Consider the following 26127-nt stretch of genomic DNA (forward strand, 5'->3'; position numbering starts at 1 on the left):
GTATTGGGTGTGACTTAAAGTCAACGTTCACTTTTTGCGCCGTGCTCCTCCTGCATTTAGGATGTAACTGGGTGCAAATGGAAACAAATGCTTGAGGAGTGAATGGCAGCCGATCAGAAGTCGGGCCGATTATAACCGAGTGGTTTCTTCTTGCTTCAGACAATGGTGGAGGATGACGGGGAGTGTCGGCCTCACACACTGCAAGATCCAAAGCCGGTAGGTGGATTTGGTGAATTTCCCTGAATTGTGTTCTGTGAACCCTCCTGGAGTCTGGACAGTACTGCCCCCGCCTGGCACAGGACAGTACTGCCCCCGCCTGGCACAGGACAGTACTGCCCCCCGCCTGGCACAGGACAGTACTGCCCCCCGCCTGGCACAGGACAATACTGCCCCCCGCCTGGCACAGGACAATACTGCCCCCCGCCTGGCACAGGACAATACTGCCCCCCGCCTGGCACAGGACAGTACTGCCCCCGCCTGGCACAGGACAGTACTGCCCCCGCCTGGCACAGGACAGTACTGCCCCCGCCTGGCACAGGACAGTACTGCCCCCCGCCTGGCACAGGACAGTACTGCCCCCCCGCCTGGCACAGGACAATACTGCCCCCCCGCCTGGCACAGGACAATACTGCCCCCCCGCCTGGCACAGGACAATACTGCCCCCCCGCCTGGCACAGGACAATACTGCCCCCCCGCCTGGCACAGGACAATACTGCCCCCCCGCCTGGCACAGGACAGTACTGCCCCCCCGCCTGGCACAGGACAGTACTGCCCCCCCGCCTGGCACAGGACAGTACTGCCCCCCGCCTGGCACAGGACAGTACTGCCCCCCCGCCTGGCACAGGACAGTACTGCCCCCCCGCCTGGCACAGGACAGTACTGCCCCCCCGCCTGGCACAGGACAGTACTGCCCCCCGCCTGGCACAGATGGTTTTCTGAAGGTTGGTTGGTCTTGTTGTGTATCTGCTTTTTCACCTTTTTCTTTGTTGCCTTTTAAAAAAACAAACAAACTGAAATTTGTCTGTATTTGTATTTAGTGCATAAAATCTTGTCAAAATTATTTAATTCACACGGATGTTACATTTTTTTTATCAGTTCAGTCACGTTTTTTTAAAAAAAAAACGGATCAGTTTACATCTGTTTTCTCATCAGTTTACATCCGTTTTTTGTCCGTTCTAGGTTTTTTATGGAAGAAAAATAGGGTTTGGCGTGGGCGGTTGGTGTGGGGAAGATGGCCCCTGGCGTGGGCGGTTGGCATGGGGAAGATGGCCCCTGGCGTGGGCGGTTGGCATGGGGAAGATGGCCCCTGGCGTGGGCGGTTGGCATGGGGAAGATGGCCCCTGGCGTGGGCGGTTGGCATGGGGAAGATGGCCCCTGGCGTGGGCGGTTGGCATGGGGAAGATGGCCCCTGGCGTGGGCGGTTGGCATGGGGAAGATGGCCCCTGGCGTGGGCGGTTGGCATGGGGAAGATGGCCCCTGGCGTGGGCGGTTGGCATGGGGAAGATGGCCCCTGGCGTGGGCGGTTGGCATGGGGAAGATGGCCCCTGGCGTGGGCGGTTGGCATGGGGAAGATGGCCCCTGGCGTGGGCGGTTGGCATGGGGAAGATGGCCCCTGGCGTGGGCGGTTGGCATGGGGAAGATGGCCCCTGGCGTGGGCGGTTGGCATGGGGAAGATGGCCCCTGGCGTGGGCGGTTGGCATGGGGAAGATGGCCCCTGGCGTGGGCGGGTCGGCATGGGGAAGATGGCCCCTGGCGTGGGCGGTCAGCATGGGGAAGATGGCCCCTGGCGGTCAGCGTGGGGAAGGTGGCTTTTGGCAGTCTGCGGAGGAAGGTGGTACCTGGCGTGGGCGGTTGGCGCGAGGAAGGTGGCCCCTGGCGTGGGCGGTTGGGAAGGGTAGCCCTTGCCGTGGGCGGTTGGGAAGGGTAGCCCTTGCCGTGGGCGGTTGGGAAGGGTAGCCCTTGCCGTGGGCGGTTGGGAAGGGTAGCCCTTGGCGTGGGCAGTTGGTGTGGCAGGTGGCCCCTGGCGTGGGCGGTTGTGTGGGCAGGTGGCTCCTGGCGTGGGTGGTCGGCGCGTGGAAGGTGGCCCCTGGCGTGGGCGGTCGGCGCGTGGAAGGTGGCCCCTGGCGTGGGCGGTCGGCACGTGGAAGGTGGCCCCTGGCGTGGGCGGTTAGCATGGTGCACGGAAATTTTATTTTTGTGTATTAGGACAGCAAGGATCAGTTTACACTCCTAAGTTGAATTCATCCTTACATTGGTGATCAGTGAAGTACATCTTCGCATTGATGGTCAGCAGGGAAGTGGCCCCTGGCATTGATGGTCAGCGGGGAAGTGGCCCCTGGCATTGGTGGTCAGCGGGGAAGTGTCCCCCTGGCATTGGTGGTCAGCGGGGAAGTGTCCCCCTGGCATTGGTGGTCAGCGGGGAAGTGTCCCCCTGGCATTGGTGGTCAGCGGGGAAGTGTCCCCCTGGCATTGGTGGTCAGCGGGGAAGTGTCCCCCTGGCATTGGTGGTCAGCGGGGAAGTGTCCCCCTGGCATTGGTGGTCAGCGGGGAAGTGTCCCCCTGGCATTGGTGGTCAGCGGGGAAGTGTCCCCCTGGCATTGGTGGTCAGCGGGGAAGTGTCCCCTGGCATTGGTGGTCAGCGGGGAAGTGTCCCCCTGGCATTGGTGGTCAGCGGGGAAGTGTCCCCCTGGCATTGGTGGTCAGCGGGGAAGTGTCCCCCTGGCATTGGTGGTCAGCGGGGAAGTGTCCCCCTGGCATTGGTGGTCAGCGGGGAAGTGTCCCCTGGCATTGGTGGTCAGCGGGGAAGTGTCCCCCTGGCATTGGTGGTCAGCGGGGAAGTGTCCCCCTGGCATTGGTGGTCAGCGGGGAAGTGTCCCCCTGGCATTGGTGGTCAGCGGGGAAGTGTCCCCCTGGCATTGGTGGTCAGCGGGGAAGTGTCCCCCTGGCATTGGTGGTCAGCGGGGAAGTGTCCCCCTGGCATTGGTGGTCAGCGGGGAAGTGTCCCCCTGGCATTGGTGGTCAGCGGGGAAGTGTCCCCCTGGCATTGGTGGTCAGCGGGGAAGTGTCCCCCTGGCATTGGTGGTCAGCGGGGAAGTGTCCCCCTGGCATTGGTGGTCAGCGGGGAAGTGTCCCCCTGGCATTGGTGGTCAGCGGGGAAGTGTCCCCCTGGCATTGGTGGTCAGCGGGAAGTGTCCCCCTGGCATTGGTGGTCAGCGGGGAAGTGTCCCCCTGGCATTGGTGGTCAGCGGGGAAGTGTCCCCCTGGCATTGGTGGTCAGCGGGAAGTGTCCCCCTGGCATTGGTGGTCAGCGGGGAAGTGTCCCCCTGGCATTGGTGGTCAGCGGGGAAGTGTCCCCCTGGCATTGGTGGTCAGCGGGGAAGTGTCCCCCTGGCATTGGTGGTCAGCGGGGAAGTGTCCCCTGGCATTGGTGGTCAGCGGGGAAGTGTCCCCCTGGCATTGGTGGTCAGCGGGGAAGTGTCCCCCTGGCATGGTGGTCAGCGGGAAGTGTCCCCCTGGCATGGTGGTCAGCGGGGAAGTGTCCCCTGGCCATTGGTGGTCAGCGGGGAGTGTCCCCCCGGCATTGGTGGTCAGCGGGGAAGTGTCCCCCCGGCATTGGTGGTCAGCGGGAAGTGTCCCCCGGCATTGGTGGTCAGCGGGGAAGTGTCCCCCCGGCATTGGTGGTCAGCGGGGAAGTGTCCCCCCGGCATTGGTGGTCAGCGGGGAAGTGTCCCCCCGGCATTGGTGGTCAGCGGGGAAGTGTCCCCGGCATTGGTGGTCAGCGGGGAAGTGTCCCCCCGGCATTGGTGGTCAGCGGGGAAGTGGGCCCCCGGCATTGGTGGTCAGCGGGGAAGTGGGCCCCCGCATTGATGGTCTCAGGAGTGAAAGTGACGCCATGCTTGGTGTGAAAGTGATGTAACATTCCTTTGTTTCCGCTGTGTGATGAGACACCCAGCTGACAGGTGGGAAGCCTCACTTTCCTCATTCACTGCGTGCGCGGCTAGTAATACGAGAGTCATGTCAGAGCTTACTGAGCTTCAAAGATGGCGAATTGGTGGTGCCGCTTAGCTGGTGCCTCTGTGATTTGCCAATTTATTTGCCGTGTCGCCAGGTCCAGGATCAAAGTTTATGGCGGCGGGAAAACAGTTTCCGGGAAAACGGCGTCTGATAAGCGTAACAAATGGTTCACATCTATGCTGGTGATGCCGCTGTGGATCCGCATGAGAACCACCTGCACAGGGAATTGCGGACCCGCGGGCGGGGGCCATTAGTTCTAAAGGAGCGCCACCCGCACTGGGAAACGCAACTGTACTGGGAACCTCGGCTGCGTTTTCCAAAGCAATGCCGGGACTTCTTCCCTGCGTGGCTCGGCAATCCATTCACATGAATGGTCTCTCCTGCCCGAGCAAAACACGGCCATAGTTGTGAACCAAAGGGTAAACGCGGTTCACACGGTCACCTGACCAAAAGGACATTGCGCAGGATTGTGACCCGAAATAAGAAAACAACTGCTGCAAAAGTCACTGCAGTGCTCAATCTCAGTCCCGTGAAGAACGGTACTTGTGGCCCGGTGATCATGTGATCACTGCGATCACATGATCACAATGCCAATTCATAACAGCTGTGCTGATTATGGTGTGATTGACCCACAGCTATCACATAGTACCTGGGACAATCACAGCACCCTGTACCATGTGATTAGCTGTAGCCAATCACTAGTGATCACAGCTGTCGTGAATGTAACCCACCCCTGGACACAGCAGCACTATGCTATGGGCGTATACAAAGCACCCGACTAACCAGGGCTTGTCTGTGTGGCCAGATGTGCTGAGAACTGCGTCCAGGACAGGTCACAGTCCCTGATTGCGTGTACAGTAGCTGAGCAAATCAGCGCCTACATGCAGGCAGCGGTGACGCCTGCTATTGATTTCCACTGGTGTCCGTGCTGCTGCTCTTCTCACACACACTGGGGCTGATTTACTAAAACAGGAGGGTGCAAAATCTGGTGCAGTTCTGCATAGAAAGCAATCGGCATCCAAAGTTTTAGTAAATCTCCCCCACTGTGCGCAAGGCACACTCTGCTGGTAACAATCAGGCTTTACCCCCGGTTCACATACGTGCGGGCCGCGCATACAGCTTTACCCCCGGTTCACATACGTGCGGGCCGCGCATACGGCTTTACCCCCGGTTCACATACGTGCGGGCCGCGCATACGGCTTTACCCCCGGTTCACATACGTGCGGGCCGCGCATACGGCTTTACCCCCGGTTCACATACGTGCGGGCCGCGCATACGGCTTTACCCCCGGTTCACATACGTGCGGGCCGCGCATACGGCTTTACAACCGGTTCACATACGTGCGGGCCGCGCATACGGCTTTACAACCGGTTCACATACGTGCGGGCCGCGCATACGGCTTTACCCCCGGTTCACATACATGCGTTCTGCGCGGACACGAGAGCCCCTTCATTTGAATGGAGCCCCGTGACACGCAAGGAAGACGTCCCGGCACTTCTGAAAACGCAGCCGAGTTTCCCAGTACGGTTGCGTTTTCCAGTGCGGGCGGCGTGCTATTAGCAGTAATGGCACCCACCCGCGGGTCGGCATTCTTCTGTGCGGCTGCACGGATTTTCGCACGGATCCGCAGCGGCGCCCCCCGCACAGACGTGAACGTAGCCTGACAAAATCTTCACCGATAGCCGCCCATGGAAGGCTTGGTTCACACCTATGCAATGTGCGTTTGATCCGTGTCTGCAGTGATTTTTGCGGTGCGTTTTGCGTTTTTGCACATGCATTTTTGATGCGTTTTTTTTTTTTCCTTCAACTTAATGCTGAGCAGAAGGAAACGCATCAAAAATGCGTCAAAAACGCACTACATTTTTTTTTTTTTTTTTTTTGCAGCTTCATTCTTTTTTCAAGCCTTTAGAACCAAAAACATAACGTTTTGCATTTAAAAAAAGTCCCTTTCCAAAAAAACGCACCGGGGTGAAAACACGGAGACGTGAACCTGTCCCATAGGAGAACACGTGAAATGGACTGCTGTGCGTTTTCTGCAAAACACAACGGACAACGCTTGGGTCTAAACCTAATGCCGGCCATAGACGGTTCGAAAATCGGCCGATTTTTCATCCGAAAGAATAATCGGCTGATTTTCGCACTGTTAGTGGGTTAATTGGTCGGCCGGTTTTCGGGTTTTTTGCACTTTATCGGTCATGTTGGAAAATTTGCGGAAAACGGCTGATTTTCGCGGAAATGATGGCCAAATCGGACGATCGTTTTAACGGAAAAAAATTGGCGCATGAGCCGTGACCTTCAAGGAACAGAAGTTTGGCTGTTATATGGGGTGAACTTTATGATTCAGTCGGCAGATTTTTGTAATCGTCGGTGGTAACGTCGGCTTAACGAACGACCCATTTTTCATTTATCGTTCGAAAAATCGGCCGATGTTCGACCCATCTATGGCCTGCATAAGTGAGGCCTTGGGCAAGCCATAGAGGAGACTATTTCTTTCGTTCTTCCACGGGTGATTCCACCATCAACAAAGTCCGTGTTGTTGGGGAATCCCTCCCACAGTGCCATTGTTTTGCCGATGGGGAGCCTTCCTTGCCGGCAGAAAACGATTGCTGCTGGCGGCTATAGCCGCCAGTAGTGATCACATGCAAATCATCTGTTAGGTTGGTTGTACTGAAGAACATAGATGACAATTGTGGAGACATCTGTCAGATCCCAGGCTGTCCTCTCATACACAGAGGTGTGCTGAGCTGTGTATTTCCCAGGAGCGGCAAACTCTTCCGCAGGTAAAACAGATCCTACGTAGGTGTATTTGATCTCTGAAGTCAGCGGTTTGCCTGGACCCCCTCCCAGCCATTGAGAAATACTGTGTGAGCTGTGATTGGTCACAGCTTGTCACATGGTACAAGGCTGTTGTGAATAGCCCTGTACCATGTGATCTCTGTGATCATTCACAGATTTCACACGTAGTAAGCAATGATGTCAGAAGTGAGATCTTGCTTACTACTCTGCATGTGATCACTGATTGGCCGGATGATGGCAGTGCGGGGTCCGGTGGCAGTTTATAAACGTCCTCCCCGCCCCGTGCTTGTGCGTGCTCCCTGGGAGCATCACCATGATCCGGTGCCCACTGTTTCCTCCAGAAACACAGATCGTTGGACAGGACCTCTGTGTGAGGTCCCGATCATGTGATCAGATTGACCAATCAGTGATCACATGAATAGTAGTAAGCAAGATGTCCCTTCTGACATCATTGCTTACTACGTGTGAAATCTGTGAATGATCACAGAGATCACATGGTACAGGGCCATTCACAACAGCCTTGTACCATGTGACAAGCTGTGACCAATCACAGCTCACACAGTATTTCTCTATGGCTGCAGGAATGCAGCCAGAGAGAAGGAGAAATGATTGCTTTTACAGCCTTTATGGGTGTAACAGCAATCAGTGTAAAAAAAAAATGTTCATCACCCCCCACAAGTAGTACAGTGTCACCATGGTGACCCTCACTGCTAGGGTGACAGTATGTAAAAAAAAAAAAACATAAATAATCATTTAAAAAAATAAAAATGTAAAAAAAAGTTTAAAAATTAAATTTTTTGGTTATAAACTAATTTAGTTATTTGTTTTTTACTAAAAAGATAACGGATTAAATTTTTCCCAAGATTTATGATGAAATATTATTTATTTGCAAAATTTTAAGAGAACACTTTTTTTCAAAAGTTTTTGGACTTTCATTTATATAGCAAAAAAAAAAAAAATCCCAGCGGTGAATAAATACCACCAAAATAAAGCTTTATCTGTCTCAAAAAATGCTAAAAAAATTCATGTGGGTACAGTGTTGCATGACCGCGCAATTGTCATTCAAAGTGTGATAGCGTTGAAAGCTGAAAATTGGCCTGGGGGGGAAGGGGGTGAAAGTGTCCGGACTGGAAGGGGTGAAAGTGTCCGGACTGGAAGGGGTGAAAGTGTCCGGACTGGAAGGGGTGAAAGTGTCCGGACTGGAAGGGGTGAAAGTGTCCGGACTGGAAGGGGTGAAAGTGTCCGGACTGGAAGGGGTGAAAGTGTCCGGACTGGAAGGGGTGAAAGTGTCCGGACTGGAAGGGGGGGAAAGTGTCCGGACTGGAAGGGGGTGAAAGTGTCTGGACTGGAAGGGGGTGAAAGTGTCTGGACTGGAAGGGGGTGAAAGTGTCTGGACTGGAAGGGGGTGAAAGTGTCTGGACTGGAAGGGGGTGAAAGTGTCTGGACTGGAAGGGGGTGAAAGTGTCTGGACTGGAAGGGGGTGAAAGTGTCTGGACTGGAAGGGGGTGAAAGTGTCTGGACTGGAAGGGGGTGAAAGTGTCTGGACTGGAAGGGGGTGAAAGTGTCTGGACTGGAAGGGGGTGAAAGTGTCTGGACTGGAAGGGGGTGAAAGTGTCTGGACTGGAAGGGGGTGAAAGTGTCTGGACTGGAAGGGGGTGAAAGTGTCTGGACTGGAAGGGGGGAAAGTGTCCGGACTGGAAGGGGGTGAAAGTGTCTGGACTGGAAGGGGGTGAAAGTGTCTGGACTGGAAGGGGGTGAAAGTGTCTGGACTGGAAGGGGGTGAAAGTGTCTGGACTGGAAGGGGGTGAAAGTGTCCGGACTGGAAGGGGTGAAAGTGTCCGGACTGGAAGGGGTGAAAGTGTCCGGACTGGAAGGGGTGAAAGTGTCCGGACTGGAAGGGGTGAAAGTGTCCGGACTGGAAGGGGTGAAAGTGTCCGGACTGGAAGGGGTGAAAGTGTCCGGACTGGAAGGGGTGAAAGTGTCCGGACTGGAAGGGGTGAAAGTGTCCGGACTGGAAGGGGGGGAAAGTGTCCGGACTGGAAGGGGGTGAAAGTGTCTGGACTGGAAGGGGGTGAAAGTGTCTGGACTGGAAGGGGGTGAAAGTGTCTGGACTGGAAGGGGGTGAAAGTGTCTGGACTGGAAGGGGGTGAAAGTGTCTGGACTGGAAGGGGGTGAAAGTGTCTGGACTGGAAGGGGGTGAAAGTGTCTGGACTGGAAGGGGGTGAAAGTGTCTGGACTGGAAGGGGGTGAAAGTGTCTGGACTGGAAGGGGGTGAAAGTGTCTGGACTGGAAGGGGGTGAAAGTGTCTGGACTGGAAGGGGGTGAAAGTGTCTGGACTGGAAGGGGGTGAAAGTGTCTGGACTGGAAGGGGGTGAAAGTGTCTGGACTGGAAGGGGGGAAAGTGTCCGGACTGGAAGGGGGTGAAAGTGTCTGGACTGGAAGGGGGTGAAAGTGTCTGGACTGGAAGGGGGTGAAAGTGTCTGGACTGGAAGGGGGTGAAAGTGTCTGGACTGGAAGGGGGTGAAAGTGTCCGGACTGGAAGGGGTGAAAGTGTCCGGACTGGAAGGGGTGAAAGTGTCCGGACTGGAAGGGGTGAAAGTGTCCGGACTGGAAGGGGGTGAAAGTGTCCGGACTGGAAGGGGGTGAAAGTGTCCGGACTGGAAGGGGGTGAAAGTGTCTGGACTGGAAGGGGGTGAAAGTGTCTGGACTGGAAGGGGGTGAAAGTGTCTGGACTGGAAGGGGGTGAAAGTGTCTGGACTGGAAGGGGGTGAAAGTGTCTGGACTGGAAGGGGGTGAAAGTGTCTGGACTGGAAGGGGGTGAAAGTGTCTGGACTGGAAGGGGGTGAAAGTGTCTGGACTGGAAGGGGGTGAAAGTGTCTGGACTGGAAGGGGGTGAAAGTGTCTGGACTGGAAGGGGGTGAAAGTGTCTGGACTGGAAGGGGGTGAAAGTGTCTGGACTGGAAGGGGGTGAAAGTGTCTGGACTGGAAGGGGGTGAAAGTGTCTGGACTGGAAGGGGGTGAAAGTGTCTGGACTGGAAGGGGGTGAAAGTGTCTGGACTGGAAGGGGGTGAAAGTGTCTGGACTGGAAGGGGGTGAAAGTGTCTGGACTGGAAGGGGGTGAAAGTGTCTGGACTGGAAGGGGGTGAAAGTGTCTGGACTGGAAGGGGGTGAAAGTGTCTGGACTGGAAGGGGGTGAAAGTGTCTGGACTGGAAGGGGGTGAAAGTGTCTGGACTGGAAGGGGGTGAAAGTGTCTGGACTGGAAGGGGGTGAAAGTGTCTGGACTGGAAGGGGGTGAAAGTGTCTGGACTGGAAGGGGGTGAAAGTGTCTGGACTGGAAGGGGGTGAAAGTGTCTGGACTGGAAGGGGGTGAAAGTGTCTGGACTGGAAGGGGGTGAAAGTGTCTGGACTGGAAGGGGGTGAAAGTGTCTGGACTGGAAGGGGGTGAAAGTGTCTGGACTGGAAGGGGGTGAAAGTGTCTGGACTGGAAGGGGGTGAAAGTGTCTGGACTGGAAGGGGGTGAAAGTGTCTGGACTGGAAGGGGGTGAAAGTGTCTGGACTGGAAGGGGGTGAAAGTGTCTGGACTGGAAGGGGGTGAAAGTGTCTGGACTGGAAGGGGGTGAAAGTGTCTGGACTGGAAGGGGGTGAAAGTGTCCGGACTGGAAGGGGGGGAAAGTGTCCGGACTGGAAGGGGGGGAAAGTGTCCGGACTGGAAGGGGGCCGGAAAGTGTCGGGACTGGAAGGGGGCCGGAAAGTGTCGGGACTGGAAGGGGGCCGGAAAGTGTCGGGACTGGAAGGGGGCCGGAAAGTGTCGGGACTGGAAGGGGGCCGGAAAGTGTCGGGACTGGAAGGGGGCCGGAAAGTGTCGGGACTGGAAGGGGGCCGGAAAGTGTCGGGACTGGAAGGGGGCCGGAAAGTGTCGGGACTGGAAGGGGGCCGGAAAGTGTCGGGACTGGAAGGGGGCCGGAAAGTGTCGGGACTGGAAGGGGGCCGGAAAGTGTCGGGACTGGAAGGGGGCCGGAAAGTGTCGGGACTGGAAGGGGGCCGGAAAGTGTCCGGACTGGAAGGGGGCCGGAAAGTGTCAGTGGTGCGTTGTGCTGCAAATCAGCTTTTACTTTTCTGTATTGTAGGATCACAAGATGCAACCTGCTCCTGTAAAGATAAATCGTACCGTCTGTGTGTCAGACAACAAGGTATCGTCCACCGTACCTGGGGGGCCGGACACTCCGAGGTAATTGAATCGACATAATTCTGCTCATCTCATAGCCGTGTCTGTGTGGATACATACAGTGAAGGAAATGTGTATTTGCTCCCCGGCTGATGCTGAATGTTCGCCCCTCACACAGAAATGATCGGTCTAACAATGGAATGTTCGGTGTAACACTGAGAGACAGAATACAACAACAAATTCAGCAGAAATGCGTCTAACAAATGATGACTGATCTGCATGTTCCTGAGGGAAATAGGTATTCCATCCCCTATCATTCAGCGGCATTTCTGGCTCCCAGGTGTCTCTCACACAGGTAACAAGCTGAGATTAGAAGCAGTCTCTTAAAGGGAGAGATGCTAATCTCATTTTCTTACCTGTATAAAAGACACCTGTCCACAGGAGCAATCAAACCATCAGATTCCAAACCCTCCACCACGGCAAAGAGCTGTCCAGGGATGTCAGCAACAGGATCGAAGACCTACACAAGGCTGGACTGGGCTACCAAACTATGGCCAAGCAGCTTGGTGAGAAGGTGACAACAGTCGGTGCAATCATTCACAAATGGAAGAAACACAAAACAAGTGTCAGTCTCCCTAGGACCGGTGCCCCGTGCAAGATCTCACCTCGTGGAGTGTCAATGATCATGAGAACACTGAGGAATCATCCCAGAACTACACGTGAGGATCTTGTCAATGATCTCCGGCCAGCTGGGACCGCAGTCACCAAGAAAACAATGGGTAACACACTACGCCGACAAGGACTGAAATCCTGCAGTGCCCGCAAGGTCCCTCTGCTCAAGAGAGCCCATGTCCAGGCCCGTCTGAAGTCTGCCACTGAACATCTGAATGATGCAGAGCAGGACTGGTGGGAAGTGTTGGGGTCAGAGGAGACCAAAATCCAGCTCTTTGGCATCAACTCAACTCGCCGTGTTTGGAGGACGAGGAATGCTGCCTATGGCCCCAAGAACACCATCCCAACTGTGAAACATGGTGGTGGAAACATTCTGCTTTGGGAGTGTTTTTCTGCTAAGGGGACAGGACAACTGCACCGCATCAAAGGGAAGGTGGAACGGGGCAATGTAGCAGCAAATCTTGGGTGAGAACCTTCTCCCCTCAGCCAGGGCATTGAAAATGGGTCGTGGATGGGTGTTCCAGCATGACAAGGACCCAAAACACACGGCCAAGGCAACAAAGGAGCGGCTCAAGAAGAAGCACATTAAGGTCCTGGAGTGGCCTAGCCAGTCTCCAGACCTTAATCCAATAGAAAATCTGTGGAGGGAGCTGAAAGTTCAAGTTGCCAAACGTCAGCCACCAAACCTTAATGACTTGGAGAGGATCTGCCAAGAGGAGTGGGCCAAAATCCCTCCTGAGATGTGTGCGAACCTGGGGGCCAACTCCAGGAAACGTCTGACCTCTGTGATTGCCAACAAGGGATTTGCCACCAAGTACTAAGCCATGTTTTGTGAAGGGGATCAAATCCTTCTTTCCCTCATGAACATGCAGATCAGTCATCATTTGTTAGACGCATTTCTGCTGAATTTGTTGTTGTATTCTGTCTCTCAGTGTTACACCGAACATTCCATTGTTAGACCGATCATTTCTGTGTGAGGGGCGAACATTCAGCATCAGCGGGGGAGCAAATACACATTTCCTTCACTTTGTGTGTGTGTGTGTAAAATATATTTTTATTTATATTACACACACAGTATAGAAAAGAATCCCCCCTTTAAAATCACATTTTGTTGCTGTATTTACATGTCAGAAAAAAAAAATCAAAAACAATCACTGAGTTGTAAAAAGGATCGCCTGTCTGTAGTCAGTTGGGATGTCTCTATTAACTTTGCGCTCTTCTTTGCATAACGGTTCAGGTTCAGCAGCATATGATGGTGACTGTTTGTGGACGGCAGTTTTCAATGGAGTTGAAGTCTGGGCTCTGTCTAGGCCAGGGGTGGGCAAACTTTTTGACTTGAGGGCCGCAATGGGTTCATATATTGGACCCGGGGGCCGGACCAAGAGTAGATGAATGATGTGTATGTGTCATCCATAGTAAGTATAGTAATTAATCCCCCATATAGTAATTAATCCCCCATATAGTAATTAATCCCCCATATAGTAATTCATCCCCCCATAGTAATTCATCCCCCATATAGTAATTCATCCCCCATATAGTAATTCATCCCCCATATAGTAATTCATCCCCCATATAGTAATTCATCCCCCATAGTAATTCATCCCCCCTATAGTAATTCATCCCCCCTATAGTAATTCATCCCCCCTATAGTAATTCATCCCCCCTATAGTAATTCATCCCCCATAGTAATTCATCCCCCCTATAGTAATTCATCCCCCATATTAAGTCCCCAAGTCCCCCCTGTGTCAATTCACTTACCTTTGCTCTGCGCGTTCCTCTCGCCGTGTTCCCGCGCCGTTCCGGTGTAGCATGAAAATCTGTCTCCTATGAGGATCTGTCCCCCTCGACGTATCTGCGCATGTGCCAGTTTCAGGCATTAGCAGCCGATCGGCGATCTCCGGCACATGCGCAGATACGTCGAGGGGGACAGATCCTCATAGGAGACAGATTTTGCTACACCGGTCTTCAGGGCGGACTGTGAGAGGAGCCTAGCTCCGCGGGCCGGATTAAAAGGTCCGCCGGGCCGTAGTTTGCCCATTACTGGTCTAGGCCATGCAAAGACATTCCCCTTCTTCAACCACTGGGGGGTGCTGTGTGCTTTGGCTCATTGTCATGTTGGAAGGTAACCCTTCTTCCCATTGACAACTTTCTGGCTGATGGCGGTAGATTTTCCTCCAGAATTTGATGGTATTTTGCCCCGTCCATTTTTCATTCTATCCTGACAAGTGCTCTAGTCCCTGCTGCAGAAAACCCCCCATAACAGCCTCCCGCCCTCCTTCAACCCCTCAACCCTCCCCTCCCCCGACCTCAAAGCTGCACTACCCCCCACTATACCTAATGCCCCGCACACCAACACCTCCCCAACACTCCGTTCCTTCAGCCCAACTACCCCTGAGAAGGTCTCTAAGGTCTTCACTGAAGCCTGCCTCACCACCTGCCCCCTGGACCCCATCCCCTCACAGCTCCTCCAGTCCCCCCCCCTCCATCATTCGTTCCCTCACCCACATCTTAAATCTCTCCCTCTCCACCGGCACCTTCCCCTCCCCACTAAAGCACGCACACATCACCCCCATACTCAAAAAACCCTCCCTTGACCCCACTAACCTTAACAACCTTAGACCCATCTCCTTGTTGCCCTTCACTTCCAAGCTCCTTGAGCGCCTGGCCTACAATCGCCCAAGCGCCCACCTCACTGATTACAACCTCCTTGACCCCCTACAGTCCGGCTTCCGTCCCCTACACTCCACCGAAACCGCCCTACATAAAATCACCAATGACCTGCTAACCGCCAAAGCTAATGGCCATTACTCTGTCCTCCTGCTCCTCGACCTCTCCGCGGCCTTCGATACTGTTGACCACCCCCTCCTCCTTACTAAACTGCACTCCCTTGGCATCAAGGACGCTGCTCTCTCCTGGTTCTCCTCCTACCTTTCCCAACGCTCCTTCAGCGTCGCCTACAACACTGCCACCTCCCCCTCTGTCGGGGTCCCCCAAGGCTCTGTCCTCGGCCCCCTCCTCTTTTACATCTTCATCTCCTCCCTTGGCAAACTTATTCATTCCCACGGCTTCAATTACCACCTCTATGCCGACGACACACAAATTTACCTCTCCACCCCCCACCTCACCCCCTCACTCTCCGCCCGCATCGCCCACCTCCTAAACGACATATCAGACTGGATGTCGCTTCATTTCCTCAAACTTAACCTATCCAAAACCGAGTTCCTGGTCTTTCCCCCCCCCCCCGTGCCCCTTCCCCCATCCTCTCCATCACTACTAACAACGCTACCATCTCTCCCACCCCACACACCAAAGTCCTGGGTGTCACCCTGGACTCCTACCTCTCCTTCCTACCCCACATCCAACTGTTATCTAGATCTTGCAGGCTCCACCTCCGCAACATCTCCAAGATACGCACATTCCTCACCCCAGACACCACCAAACAACTTGTACCCTCCCTCATCATCTCACGCCTGGACTACTGCAACTCCCTCCTCACTGGCCTACCCAAACGAACGCTATCCCCACTCCAGTCTATCCTGAACTCAGCGGCCAGACTCATCCACCTCACCAACCGCTCCACATCCGCCTCCCCCCTCTGCCGATCCCTTCATTGGCTCCCGATTGCCCAACGCATCAAATTCAGACTGCTAACTCTCACCTACAAAGCCATTCACAACGCCGCCCCAAACTACCTAACTGACCTGATACCCAAATACTACCCTACCCGTGCCCTCCGCTCCTCACAGGACTCTCTAGCTCCCTGGTCTCCTCCTCCCACGCCCAATTCCAGGACTTCTCTAGGACTTCCCCCATCCTCTGGAACTCCCTACCCCAATCCATCAGACTGTCACCTACCCTCCTCACCTTCAGGCGCACCCTAACAACCCACCTCTTTAGGGAAGCCTACCCCAACCTCACCTAACACCTGACCTCCACCACTCCATCCCCCACAGCCATCTCCTCCTGTACTACCTTCCCCTCCCTCCTAGATTGTAAGATCGAAAGAGCAGGGCCCTCGAACCCCTCGTGTATTGTATTGTTACTGTCTTGTCTCATGTTATGTCCCCCTCGCTATTGTACAGCGCTGAGCATACCGTTTGGCGCTATATAAATATTGTATAATAATAATAATAACAGGATATTACCCCCCCCATAACAGGATATTACCACCCCCCCATAACAGGATATCCCCCCTCCATGCTGCACTGTAGGAATGGTGGTATTTGGAAAGTGATCTGGATTGGATTTCCACCAGACATATTGTTTAGTGTTGAGACCAAATCATTCCATTTTCGTCTCCTCTGACCAGAACCCCTTTCTCCATGTGACCTCAGAATCTTCAAGGTGCCTTTTGGCAAAGCTCAGTGGTGGCCTTTCTTGAGGAGCGGCTTTTTTCTTGCACCCTCCCATACAAGCCACATTTGCGGAGGATTTTTGATATCGGTGTCACATGACCACAATGACCGCTCTCTGTCATCAATTCCTGACTTGGCTTCAGAGTTGCGGGAGGCCTGTTGGTCGCCTCTCTGACCAGTTTCCTCCTGGCTCTTTAATCCAGTTTGGAGGGACGTCCTGATCCAGGGAGGGTCTGTGTTCTACCAAATACCTTCCACTTCTTAATAATAGACTTCACTCTGGTTCTAGGCATTGATAAAGCCTTTGAAATGTTGTATCCATCTCCTGACTTGTGCCTGTCCACAACTTTATCCCGGTAACAGTGCCTTGCCACTCTCTAGTTCAGGGGTTTTCAAACATAGGGCCAGTATACTGTCCTTCAGACTTTAGGAGGGCTGGAATAGGGCCAGTGAGGGTAGAAAATCTCCTGGCTTCAGCATCAGTGAGAATAAACATGGCCTCAGGGTTGTTGGTCAGTAGGAGGAGTAGTACCCCACCACTGGTTTTAGTGGGAAGAATAGTACACCTTCATTGGTTTCATGGGAAGAAGTACTGCCCCATTGTTGGTCTCAGTGGGAGGAATAGTGCCCCGTGGGCCGGATAAAGGGTGGCAAAGGGCCACACCCGGCCCTTGGGCCACAGTTTTTTTTAGACCCCTGCTTTAGTTGATCATTTGCTTCAGTTGCACTACAAGGGACTGAAATACTGCAGGAAAGCTCTTTTTCATGCTGAGCTAATCAAAATGACTCCAGCTGATCAGTTATTATTATTATTCTACAGGATTTATTATTATTCTACAGGATTTATATATTATTATAAAGGATTTATTTAATATTATTATACAGGATTTATATATTATTATTATTATTATACAGGATTTATATATTATTATTATTATACAGGATTTATTTATTATTATTATTATTATTATACAGGATTTATATATTATTATTATTATTATTATTATTATACAGGATTTATTTATTATTATTATACAGGATTTATATATTATTATTATACAGGAATTATATATTATTATTATTATTATTATTATTCAGGATTTATATATTATTATTATTATTATTATTATTATACAGGATTTATGGCGCCAACAGTGTGCTCAGCGCTTTACAAGATAATGGGAGACAATACAGCAACAATACAGTTCAATACAAGAGAGATAGGAGGGCCTGATCCTGGGAGCTTACAATCTAGGAGGGAGGGGCTGGTGGTACAAAAGGTAATAACTGTGGGGGATGGACTGGTAGGAGGAGTAGAAGATTCCATTATTAGCTGAGGGCAGCATAGGCTTCCCTGAAGAGATCGGTTTTCAGAGATCGCCTAAAAGTGAGCAGAGTAGGCGATAGTCTGATAAATTGGGGTAGAGCGTTCCAGAGGATGGGGGAAGCTCTGGAGAAGTCCAATGATTTTGTGTGCCATTGAGGTGGTGATGAGCTACACCTGATTGAGTTTACAAGTCATTTTTAGAAGGGGAAAAGGGGGGATCCTTTTTCCCACTTAGTAATTGTTTCAAATTCAAAAGCACCTCTACGCCCCATCCAGCGTCCTGGCAGAATGTCATCAAGGTAGGCACGTCTCGGGGGTAGTGTGGTGGTGCGCCATCTTGCTGGAAGTAAAATTGCTCATCCGCATAAACCGCATGAATGACGGGTGACATGGATGTGCAGTGCAGGTCGAGGTGCACTGGACTGTGCCTTCAAAAAAAGAATGGTCCATTTAAACCGCAGGATGAGTCCACACCAGACACTGAGCCCCGGGAAATTGACTGCTTTGTCCACATGAATGTACAGCTACTCAATGGCTCAGTGACACAAATTGCTAATCAGCCAATAGCATGGCAGCAACTCAATGCATGTAGGCATCTAGACGTGGTGAAGACGACTTGCTGAATTTCAAACCGACCATCAGAATAGGGAAGAAAGGGGATGTAAGTGACTTTGAACGTGGCATGGTTGTTGCTGCCGGACGGGCTGGTCTGAGCTTTTCAAAAGCTGCTGATCTTCACGCACAACCATCTCTAGGAAAATCCAGACTCCTCAGACCAGGCAATGTTTTTCCAATCTTCTGTTTTCCAATTTTGGTGAGCCTGTGCGAATTGTAGCCGCCGTTTCCTGTTCTTACCTGACAGGAGTGGCACCGGGTGTGGTCTTCTGCTGCTGTAGCCCATCTGGTTCAAGGTGTTGTGCGTTCAGAGACGGTATTTTGCATACCTTGGTTGTAACGAGTGATTATTTGAGTTACTGTTGCCTTTCTGTCATCTCCAACCAGTCTGCCCATTCTCCTCTCTCTTTTTTTAAAATTTTTTTTTTTAATTTAAATATTTATTGGTTTTTCATGTTATTACAAAAAATTTCATAAAAAGAAACACAATACATTTAAGTAGTCTTAACATTTCTATTTTACCCCTTCTAATAACTCTTTTCTTTCCCTCCCCTCCCCCCTCATTCCCCTCCTCCCCCTCCTCCCTCTCCCTCCCTCCCCTCTGCAAGTTTTCCAGTCTCACGAGGCCCAATCACTTTAAATAACTTCCTAATTTAAGATTTTCTATATTTCTCTTTCACTTTTGATTTTTCCCATTTTTCCCATCTCGAATAGTATGTTCCCAGCCTATCTTCCTGCATATAGTAAGATTTTTCCATTCTACTGATCTGATTTACTCTGTTGATCCAGTCTTCCTCCTTCGGCACCTCTGTTTTCTGCCAGAACTTGGGTATCAACCCTTTTGCAGCATTTAAATAATACCATACGCCTGATTCTTTATATTTATTTACTGTTGTCTCGACATTATGTAAAAGACACATCGTTGGGTCTAACCCTATGTCATTTCCAGTTATTATTTCTATCAATTTAACTATTGTTTTCCAAAAAGCCTGAATTTTCGGACATTGCCACCACATGTGAAACACTGTGCCTATCTCTCCACATCCTCTCCAACACATTTTTGAATTCTCCACACTCATCCTGTGCTCAATACTCGGTGTAATGTGTCATCGTGTCAAACATTTATAATTGACCTCCACTTCTCTCATACTAACGTTCTCATGTGTCAATCTAAATATCTTTTTCTGTTGATCCTCATCTAACACCACCTCCATATCTCTTTCCCACCTCGTTATAAAAATTAACTTTGTGTCTGTGTCTAATTCTGTGAGTATTCTATAAGTTTTAGCAATACCATGTTTCCCATCTCTACGTGTTTCTAACAACCTTTCAAACATATTCCACTCCTTCTTTAATCTCAAGGGTTTTGGTAATTTCCCAATAAAGCATTTTAGTTGGTGATATTTCCACTCATCTATTCTAATAAAAATATCTCCCTTCTTCTCTTTAAGTTCTTTAAATGATCTCAATTTCCCCTCTACCAGTACATCTCTCAGTTGGACATCTTCCCTCTCAAACCATCTCCCTGATATCTCATCCTTTCCTGGGGGGAAATAATCAGTATTTGCAAGAGGCATTAATATAGAGTTGAATTCCCATTTCATATTTTTGTGTAAATTATCCCATACCCTTAGAACATTTAGAGTGTAATTACTTGTGTTTTCATTAATTTTTCTAAAATGTGCTGGAATCCATATCATATTACTCAAACTAATCCCACTCAGTGCATTTTCAATTTTTACCCAACTCTTCCCCTTCTGGTTAAATGTCCAATCATAAATTCTTGCTAAAATTACTGCTTTATAATATCTCTTGACGTCGGGTAGTCCCATTCCCCCTTTTTCTTTAGTCCTACTCAGTATTTCATATGATATTCTTGGTTTTTTATTCCTCCAAATATATCTTGTTAACATTTTTTTTATTATCTTAAAAAAAGCCTCTGGGAGTTTGATCGGAACCATTTGGAATCTATACAGTATTTTAGGTATAATTACCATTTTAACTAGGTTTATACGTCCTATCCATGATGGGTTTCCTCCTAATCTTTTCAATTCTTCCTTGATCTCATTTATTAAGGAAATATAGTTTAATCTATACAGTTGTTTGTAAGAGATAGCGAGTTTTATCCCTAGGTATTTTAAATCTTTTTCTCTCCATATAAAGGGGAATTCTTTTTGTAACTTTTCCTTTTCACTCTTTAATATATTGATGTTCAGGATCTCTGTTTTTGTTGGATTAATTTTTAAGTTTGATAGTTCCCCATACTCCTTCAAAAATGTCATTATATTTGGTAATGTTATTCGGGGGTTACCTACATAGAATAATAGGTCATCTGCATAGGCCGCTACTTTGTGTTCTATATTTTCGATCTGAATTCCCTTTACCGCACCACTATTCCTTATCATTGACAACAAAGGTTCCAATGACAAAACATATAGCAGGGGTGACAGAGGACAGCCCTGTCTTGTTCCATTGGACATCCCTATGGATTCTGATCTCTCTCCATTTACCGTAATAATTGCGGTGGGCTCCCTGTATAATTTACCTATCCACTCACGCATTCTCTCTCCAATCCCCAGCACTTCTAAGTTGTCCATCATGAAGCCCCAATCCACTCTATCGAACGCCTTTTCGGCATCAATCGACAGCAGCACCACCGGGGCTTTTCCTTTTCTACTTTTCTGGATTAGCATCAGAGTTCTCAACCCGTTGTCCCTACCCTCTCTCCCTGGAACAAAGCCCACCTGATCTCCATGGATCCATTCTGGCATTAAATCTTTCAGCCTATTTGCTAGCACCTTTGCGTACAGCTTAGTATCGATGTTCAATAATGAAATTGGTCTATAACTAGAGCACTGAGAGGGGTCTTTTCCTTCCTTATGAATGAGTACAACATGGGCCTGAAGAGATTCTCTTCTACTCTTCATCCCTCCTCCCAGCTCGTTCATATACTTCTTTAGCTTAGGTAACAATATTTCACTATATTTTTTATAGTAATTAACTGTGTACCCATCCGGTCCTGGACTTTTTCCACCCCCCGTACTTCTTATTGCTGCTTTTATTTCATCTTGGGAAATTTCCACATCTAGGGAGTTCAGTTGTATTTCACTTAACTTTGGTAATCCTGCGTTTTTTAAATAGGTCTTCCTTTTTTCTTTAATATCCTCTCCATTTTCTTTTGACGAGCTTTGGGGGCTAATATTATATAACTTTCTATAGTACTCCGTAAATACTTTAATAATCTCTTTAGTTGAATATACCAACTCCCCCTTCGGATTTTTTATCTTTTCTATATAATTTCTATTTTTCTTTTTATTCAAAGCTCTCATTAAGTATTTTCCTGGTCTATCTCCCCATCTATATCTTTCACTTAGTACCTTATTATATACTCTTTTCCTCTCCTCTTCCATCAGTCTCTCTAGCTCATCTTTTTTATCTATTAACTTCTGTTTTGTTTCTCTTGTTGTTTTCTTCTTTTGTATCTGCTCCAAATCCATGATTTCTTTTAGGAGCCCACTGACCCTCTCTCTTCTTTCTCTTTTTTTCCTTGCTCCCATTGCAATCAGGATTCCTCTTATATATACCTTGTGACTTTCCCATACTGTAGCTGTCGATACTTCCCCTGTCTCATTTTCTTTAAAATATACTTTAATCTCTTCCCCAATCTTCTGAGCTATATCCTCGTTCAAAAGAAGGGCCTCATTTAGTCTCCATCCTAGGCCTCCCGTCCACCGTTTCCCCCATCCCATTTTCATTATGACAGGGGCATGATCTGAGAATGTACTCATCTCTATTTCTATTTTAACCAACGGTTCTATAAGTTGATGATCTATTAGGATATAGTCCAGTCTCGAGTATGTCTCATGTGCATTGGAGAAGAAGGTATAGTCTCTGTCTTTCATATGCATTATTCTCCAGGTGTCCACCAGTTGGTACTCGTGGATCGCTTTTTTCAAAGCTCTCAAAGACCTACCACCTTCTCTCTGCACAGGGGAGGTTGTATCTTTTTGTGGGTCCATGCAGAGATTAAAATCTCCTGCTACTATCAAATGCCCTCTTTTAAAGTCCATCAATTTTTTCAGCAGACCCTTCAAATAGCTCTCCGGTTTTTTATTAGGGCAATATATATTGGCTAACGTGCACTCTATTCCCTGTAATTTACCTTTCAAGAACAGGAATCTCCCCTCCGGATCGGTCTTTCTATCTTCCACCTCAAATCTGATGTTCTTTGCCAACCCTATTGCCACCCCTTTTGCTCTTTTAATTGGAGAGTCAGCATAATACCATGTTGGATAATATTTAGATTTTAATTTCACATTTGACTTTATCTCGAAATGTGTTTCCTGTAAAAATACCACTGCTGTTGCCCTATGGTGTAGCTCTTTAAACAACTTAAATCTTTTCCTAGGGCAGTTCAACCCATTCACATTATATGTTATAACCTGTATTTCTTCCATCCTCCTTAATTCTATCTATCTCTCCTCTAACTCGCCTCCTCCTTTTAGGCCCTACTATCTTGCAGAATATTAGCCCAACCTCCCCTCCCCCTACTCTCTCCCACCCTAACTCCCTCGCCCATCCCCACCCCCCAATCCCCATCTCACCCCCCCACCTCCACCCCCCCTTCCTTATTTTTCCCCTACCCATATTTAGGCTTACAACCTGCCTACATATCATTTGTGGATCCAACTCCACGATTGATTTAAAATTTTTGGGAGTAAGCTCCGCCCATGGACGGCTACCTCTCCTCCGACCTCCCCAGATCCCCTTTCTCTGTCAATTGGGCTCGACAATAACCTTTATTCCCCCCCTTAACCGGAGCTTCCTGAAGGGCTTCCACAACGACAGGGGTGGGGCAGGGGAGGATGGGAGAGAACACACAAAAAAAAAAAAAAAAGGGAAAAAACATATTATGTACTTAATTCTCTCTCCCTTCTCTCACCAACCCCTGGACCTCCCTGCTTCGCCCCCTCCCCCCCCCCCCACCCGCTGCCAGTCCTCTTTTCTTGTATCGGCCGTAACTCCTCTTCCTTCTTCTTCTTCTTCTTCCCACCCAGCTATCTCCACTCTTTGCAAGTCCAGTCTATCACAAAAGTCCCTCAGTTCTTCCGGGAATCTCAGATAAGCTGTAACCCCATTTTTTCATCCAGTTAGAGATGCTGCATTACCCCATCTATACTGCACATTCTGATTTCTCATTTGCTCCAACAGGGGTCTCAGGGATCTCCTCCTCCAAAGAGTCTCTGATGTTAAATCCGCATAAATTTGGATAGTCAAGTCTCCATATTTAATCACTGATCTTCCCTTAATCTTCTTCCATATCTCCTCTTTGACCCCAAATTTTTGGAACTGGACAATTATATCTCTCGGTCTTTCTTTCTCATTCGCTTGTTTGAACTTTCCTGTTCTGAACACTCCATCTAGTTTGATCCCGTCTGTTTCAGGTCTGTCTCTTATGAAATTTAAAATTTTATTAACTAGTTCATATAATGTTTCCCCTTTTGCAGACTCTGGGATTCCGCATACTCTAAGGTTGCTCCTTCTTTCTTTATTTTCTTGAATTTCCATCCTATAGAGCAGTTTTTTCTGAGTTTTCTCCAGATGGATTGTTTTTTTCCATAGATTATCTATGGTTTGGGCCTGGGTTTTAACTTTCTCCTCTGTTTCTTCCATTCTCAATAGCAAATGTCCTAAATCATTGCAAATAGCTGTCATTTCATGTTTTATCATTTTCTCCAGATTTTGAAACATTTCTATCATCTCCTTATTTGGTACTTGTAGTTCACCATCAAGATCTTGTTTCCCCAAGCCAACCGCTATTTGTTGGTTACAGGAGCTATTCATATCCAGTGATAATCTAGGGCTATTTCCTAAGCTAATGTCCATTTCCCCTTTTGCACTTGCGCCTTGGGCCCTTTCTGGCGTAATATTTCCATGTGATGTAAACTTCTTTATCGTGCCTGTTTGAGACCCTTTGAGCCCTGTTCCCTTGGGGCCTTTATTCTTCATATCCTCTATATGTCTTTTGTCTTCTATATTCTCTAGATGGGGTTATACCGCTCCTTTGTGATTTGTGGACCAGATATACTTATAATTTTTCCTTATTTTTTTTTTTTTGTTCTCCTAAAGCACCTAGGGCTCTTCTTTTGTTCTCTTCTTGACCCAGGGAATCCTCCCCTCACCTCCTTAGCCCCTTTGTCCCCCACTGTCACTTAGGGGTCTATTACACCACACACTCACATCAGCTCTCACTCACCCCGACAGCGGCTCCAGGCTTGGATGTAGGTCCTTCACATCAGCTCAGTCCTGGGGGGGGGGGGGGGTCCTCTGGGTCTCCGATGCTGTGCTTCGCTTTTTTCTCTAAACTTCGCCCCAGGGACGCAGGGTGGGTCTTCTGGTATTCCCGGGTCTCCCTGGCCCAGGATCAGTTAGCCGGCCGAGGGTTATATTCAGCAGCAAGCCGGGGGTTATGAGCCCTAAAAAGCCGGTAACAGAGGAGCAACAGCTCCCTGTCATATCAGGACGCCGACCGGTCTCTGCTTTCCCCCAGAGATCCTCCGCGGCTGGTCACGTGCGCCCTCCACGTCACCTCACTTCCCAGCTCTACACAGCGCCGGGGGAACCGGCGCGCCTCTACAGCCTCCATGTCACGGCCATCCCCGGCTCTCCGGGCTCAGCTCCACTGCCCTCCAGACTCCGGTGAGGCGGTTTCTTTAGCGGGTCCCTAGGGAGGTCGGGAAGCGGGTCCTAGCAGCGAGCTAGAGCCACTCGCTCCCCGCAGCCGCCATGTTCAGGCTCCTCCTCCATCTACCCTTAGACTTGTTGAAAGGGGACAATTCTGTAGGCTGAAAAGAATTTGCACACGGCTTGAGGACTATGACAGGCAGAGCAAAGTCTGCTGTGGTCATCTCGGTTCTCAAATTAACCCCCTGCCCATTCTCCTCTCTCAAGGCATTTTCGTCCACACAGCTGCTTTCACTGGATATTTTCTCTTTTTCAGACCATTCTCTGTAAACCTCAGAGATGGTTGTGAGTGAAAATCCCAGGAGATCAGCAGTTTTTGAAATGTTCAGACTAGCCTGTCTGGCACCAACAATCATGCCACGTTCAAGTCACTTAAATCCCTTTTCTTCCCCATTCTGATGCTCGGTTTGAACTTCAGATATGGGCAGCACAGTGGCTAAATAGTTAGCACTTCCACCTGGCAGTACTCGGGTCGTCGGTTCGAGTCCCCAGCCACGGCACCACCTACCTGGAGTATGCATGTTCTCCCTGTGCCTGTGTGGGTTTCCTCCGGGTACTCTGGTTTCCTCCCCCATCCCAAAGACATGCTGGTAGGTTAAATGGCTCCTGTCTAATTTGGCTCTAGTATGTTTATGTATGAATGTGAGTTAGGGACCTTAGATTGTACGCTCCTCGGGGGCGGGGACTGATGTGAATGTATGTGTGTGTGTGTGTGTGTGTGTGTGTGTGTGTGTATATGTATGTATATATGTGTATATTTGTGTGTATATATTATTATTATACAGTATTTATAAAGCGCCAATAGTTCGCTCAGCGCTGTACATTACAAAGTGGGACAGAACATGTGACAGAACAATACCAATACAATGCAAAACATGAGGGGATCGAGGGCCCTGCTCCTTGGAGCTTACAATCTAGGAGGGGGGGGGATGGTGGTACAGGAGGAGATAGCTGTGGGGGATGGAGTGGTAGGTAGAGTGGAGGAGGTCAGCAATTAGCAGGGGGTGGGGTAGGCTTCCCTGAAGAGATGGGTTTTCAGGGTGCGCCTAAAGGAGAGGAGAGTAGGTGATAGTCTGATGGATTGGGGTAGGGAGTTCCAGAGGATGGGTGACGCCCTGGAGAAGTCCTGGAGGCGGGCATGGGAGGAGGAGACCAGGGAACTAGAGAGAAGGAGGTCTTGTGAGGAGCGGAGTGTGCGTGTTGGGTGGTACTTGGATATTAGGTCAGTGATGTAGTTCGGGGCTGTATGGTGGACGGCTTTGTACGTCAGTGTTAGGATTTTGAATTTGATCCGTTGCGCAATCGGAAGCCAGTGGAGGGATTGTCAGAGGGGGGTGGAGGCCAGTGGAGGGATTGTCAGAGGGGGGTGGAGGCCAGTGGAGGGATTGTCAGAGGGGGGTGGAGGCCAGTGGAGGGATTGTCAGAGGGGAGTGGAGGC

General features: G+C 49.9%; 1 protein-coding gene across 1 annotated transcript in view; it reads left to right on the forward strand.

Moving 5' to 3' along the window:
* Positions 1-160: 160 nt before the first annotated feature.
* The window catches only part of LOC149429406 (uncharacterized), a gene marked incomplete at its 3' end in the record, with an annotated part of 129466 nt that continues 103499 nt past the window's right edge, over positions 161-26127 (forward strand). The window contains exons 1-2 of the mRNA XM_089666445.1: positions 161-216; positions 10939-11039. Coding sequence (XP_089522571.1) covers positions 163-216; positions 10939-11039 — 155 coding nt within the window. The remainder of the gene's footprint in view (positions 217-10938; positions 11040-26127) is intronic.

This window comes from Staurois parvus, unplaced genomic scaffold (assembly GCF_062004578.1).
Source record: "Staurois parvus isolate SC_StPar_1 unplaced genomic scaffold, SC_StPar_1.0 ptg002713l, whole genome shotgun sequence".
Lineage (NCBI taxonomy): Eukaryota > Metazoa > Chordata > Amphibia > Anura > Ranidae > Staurois > Staurois parvus.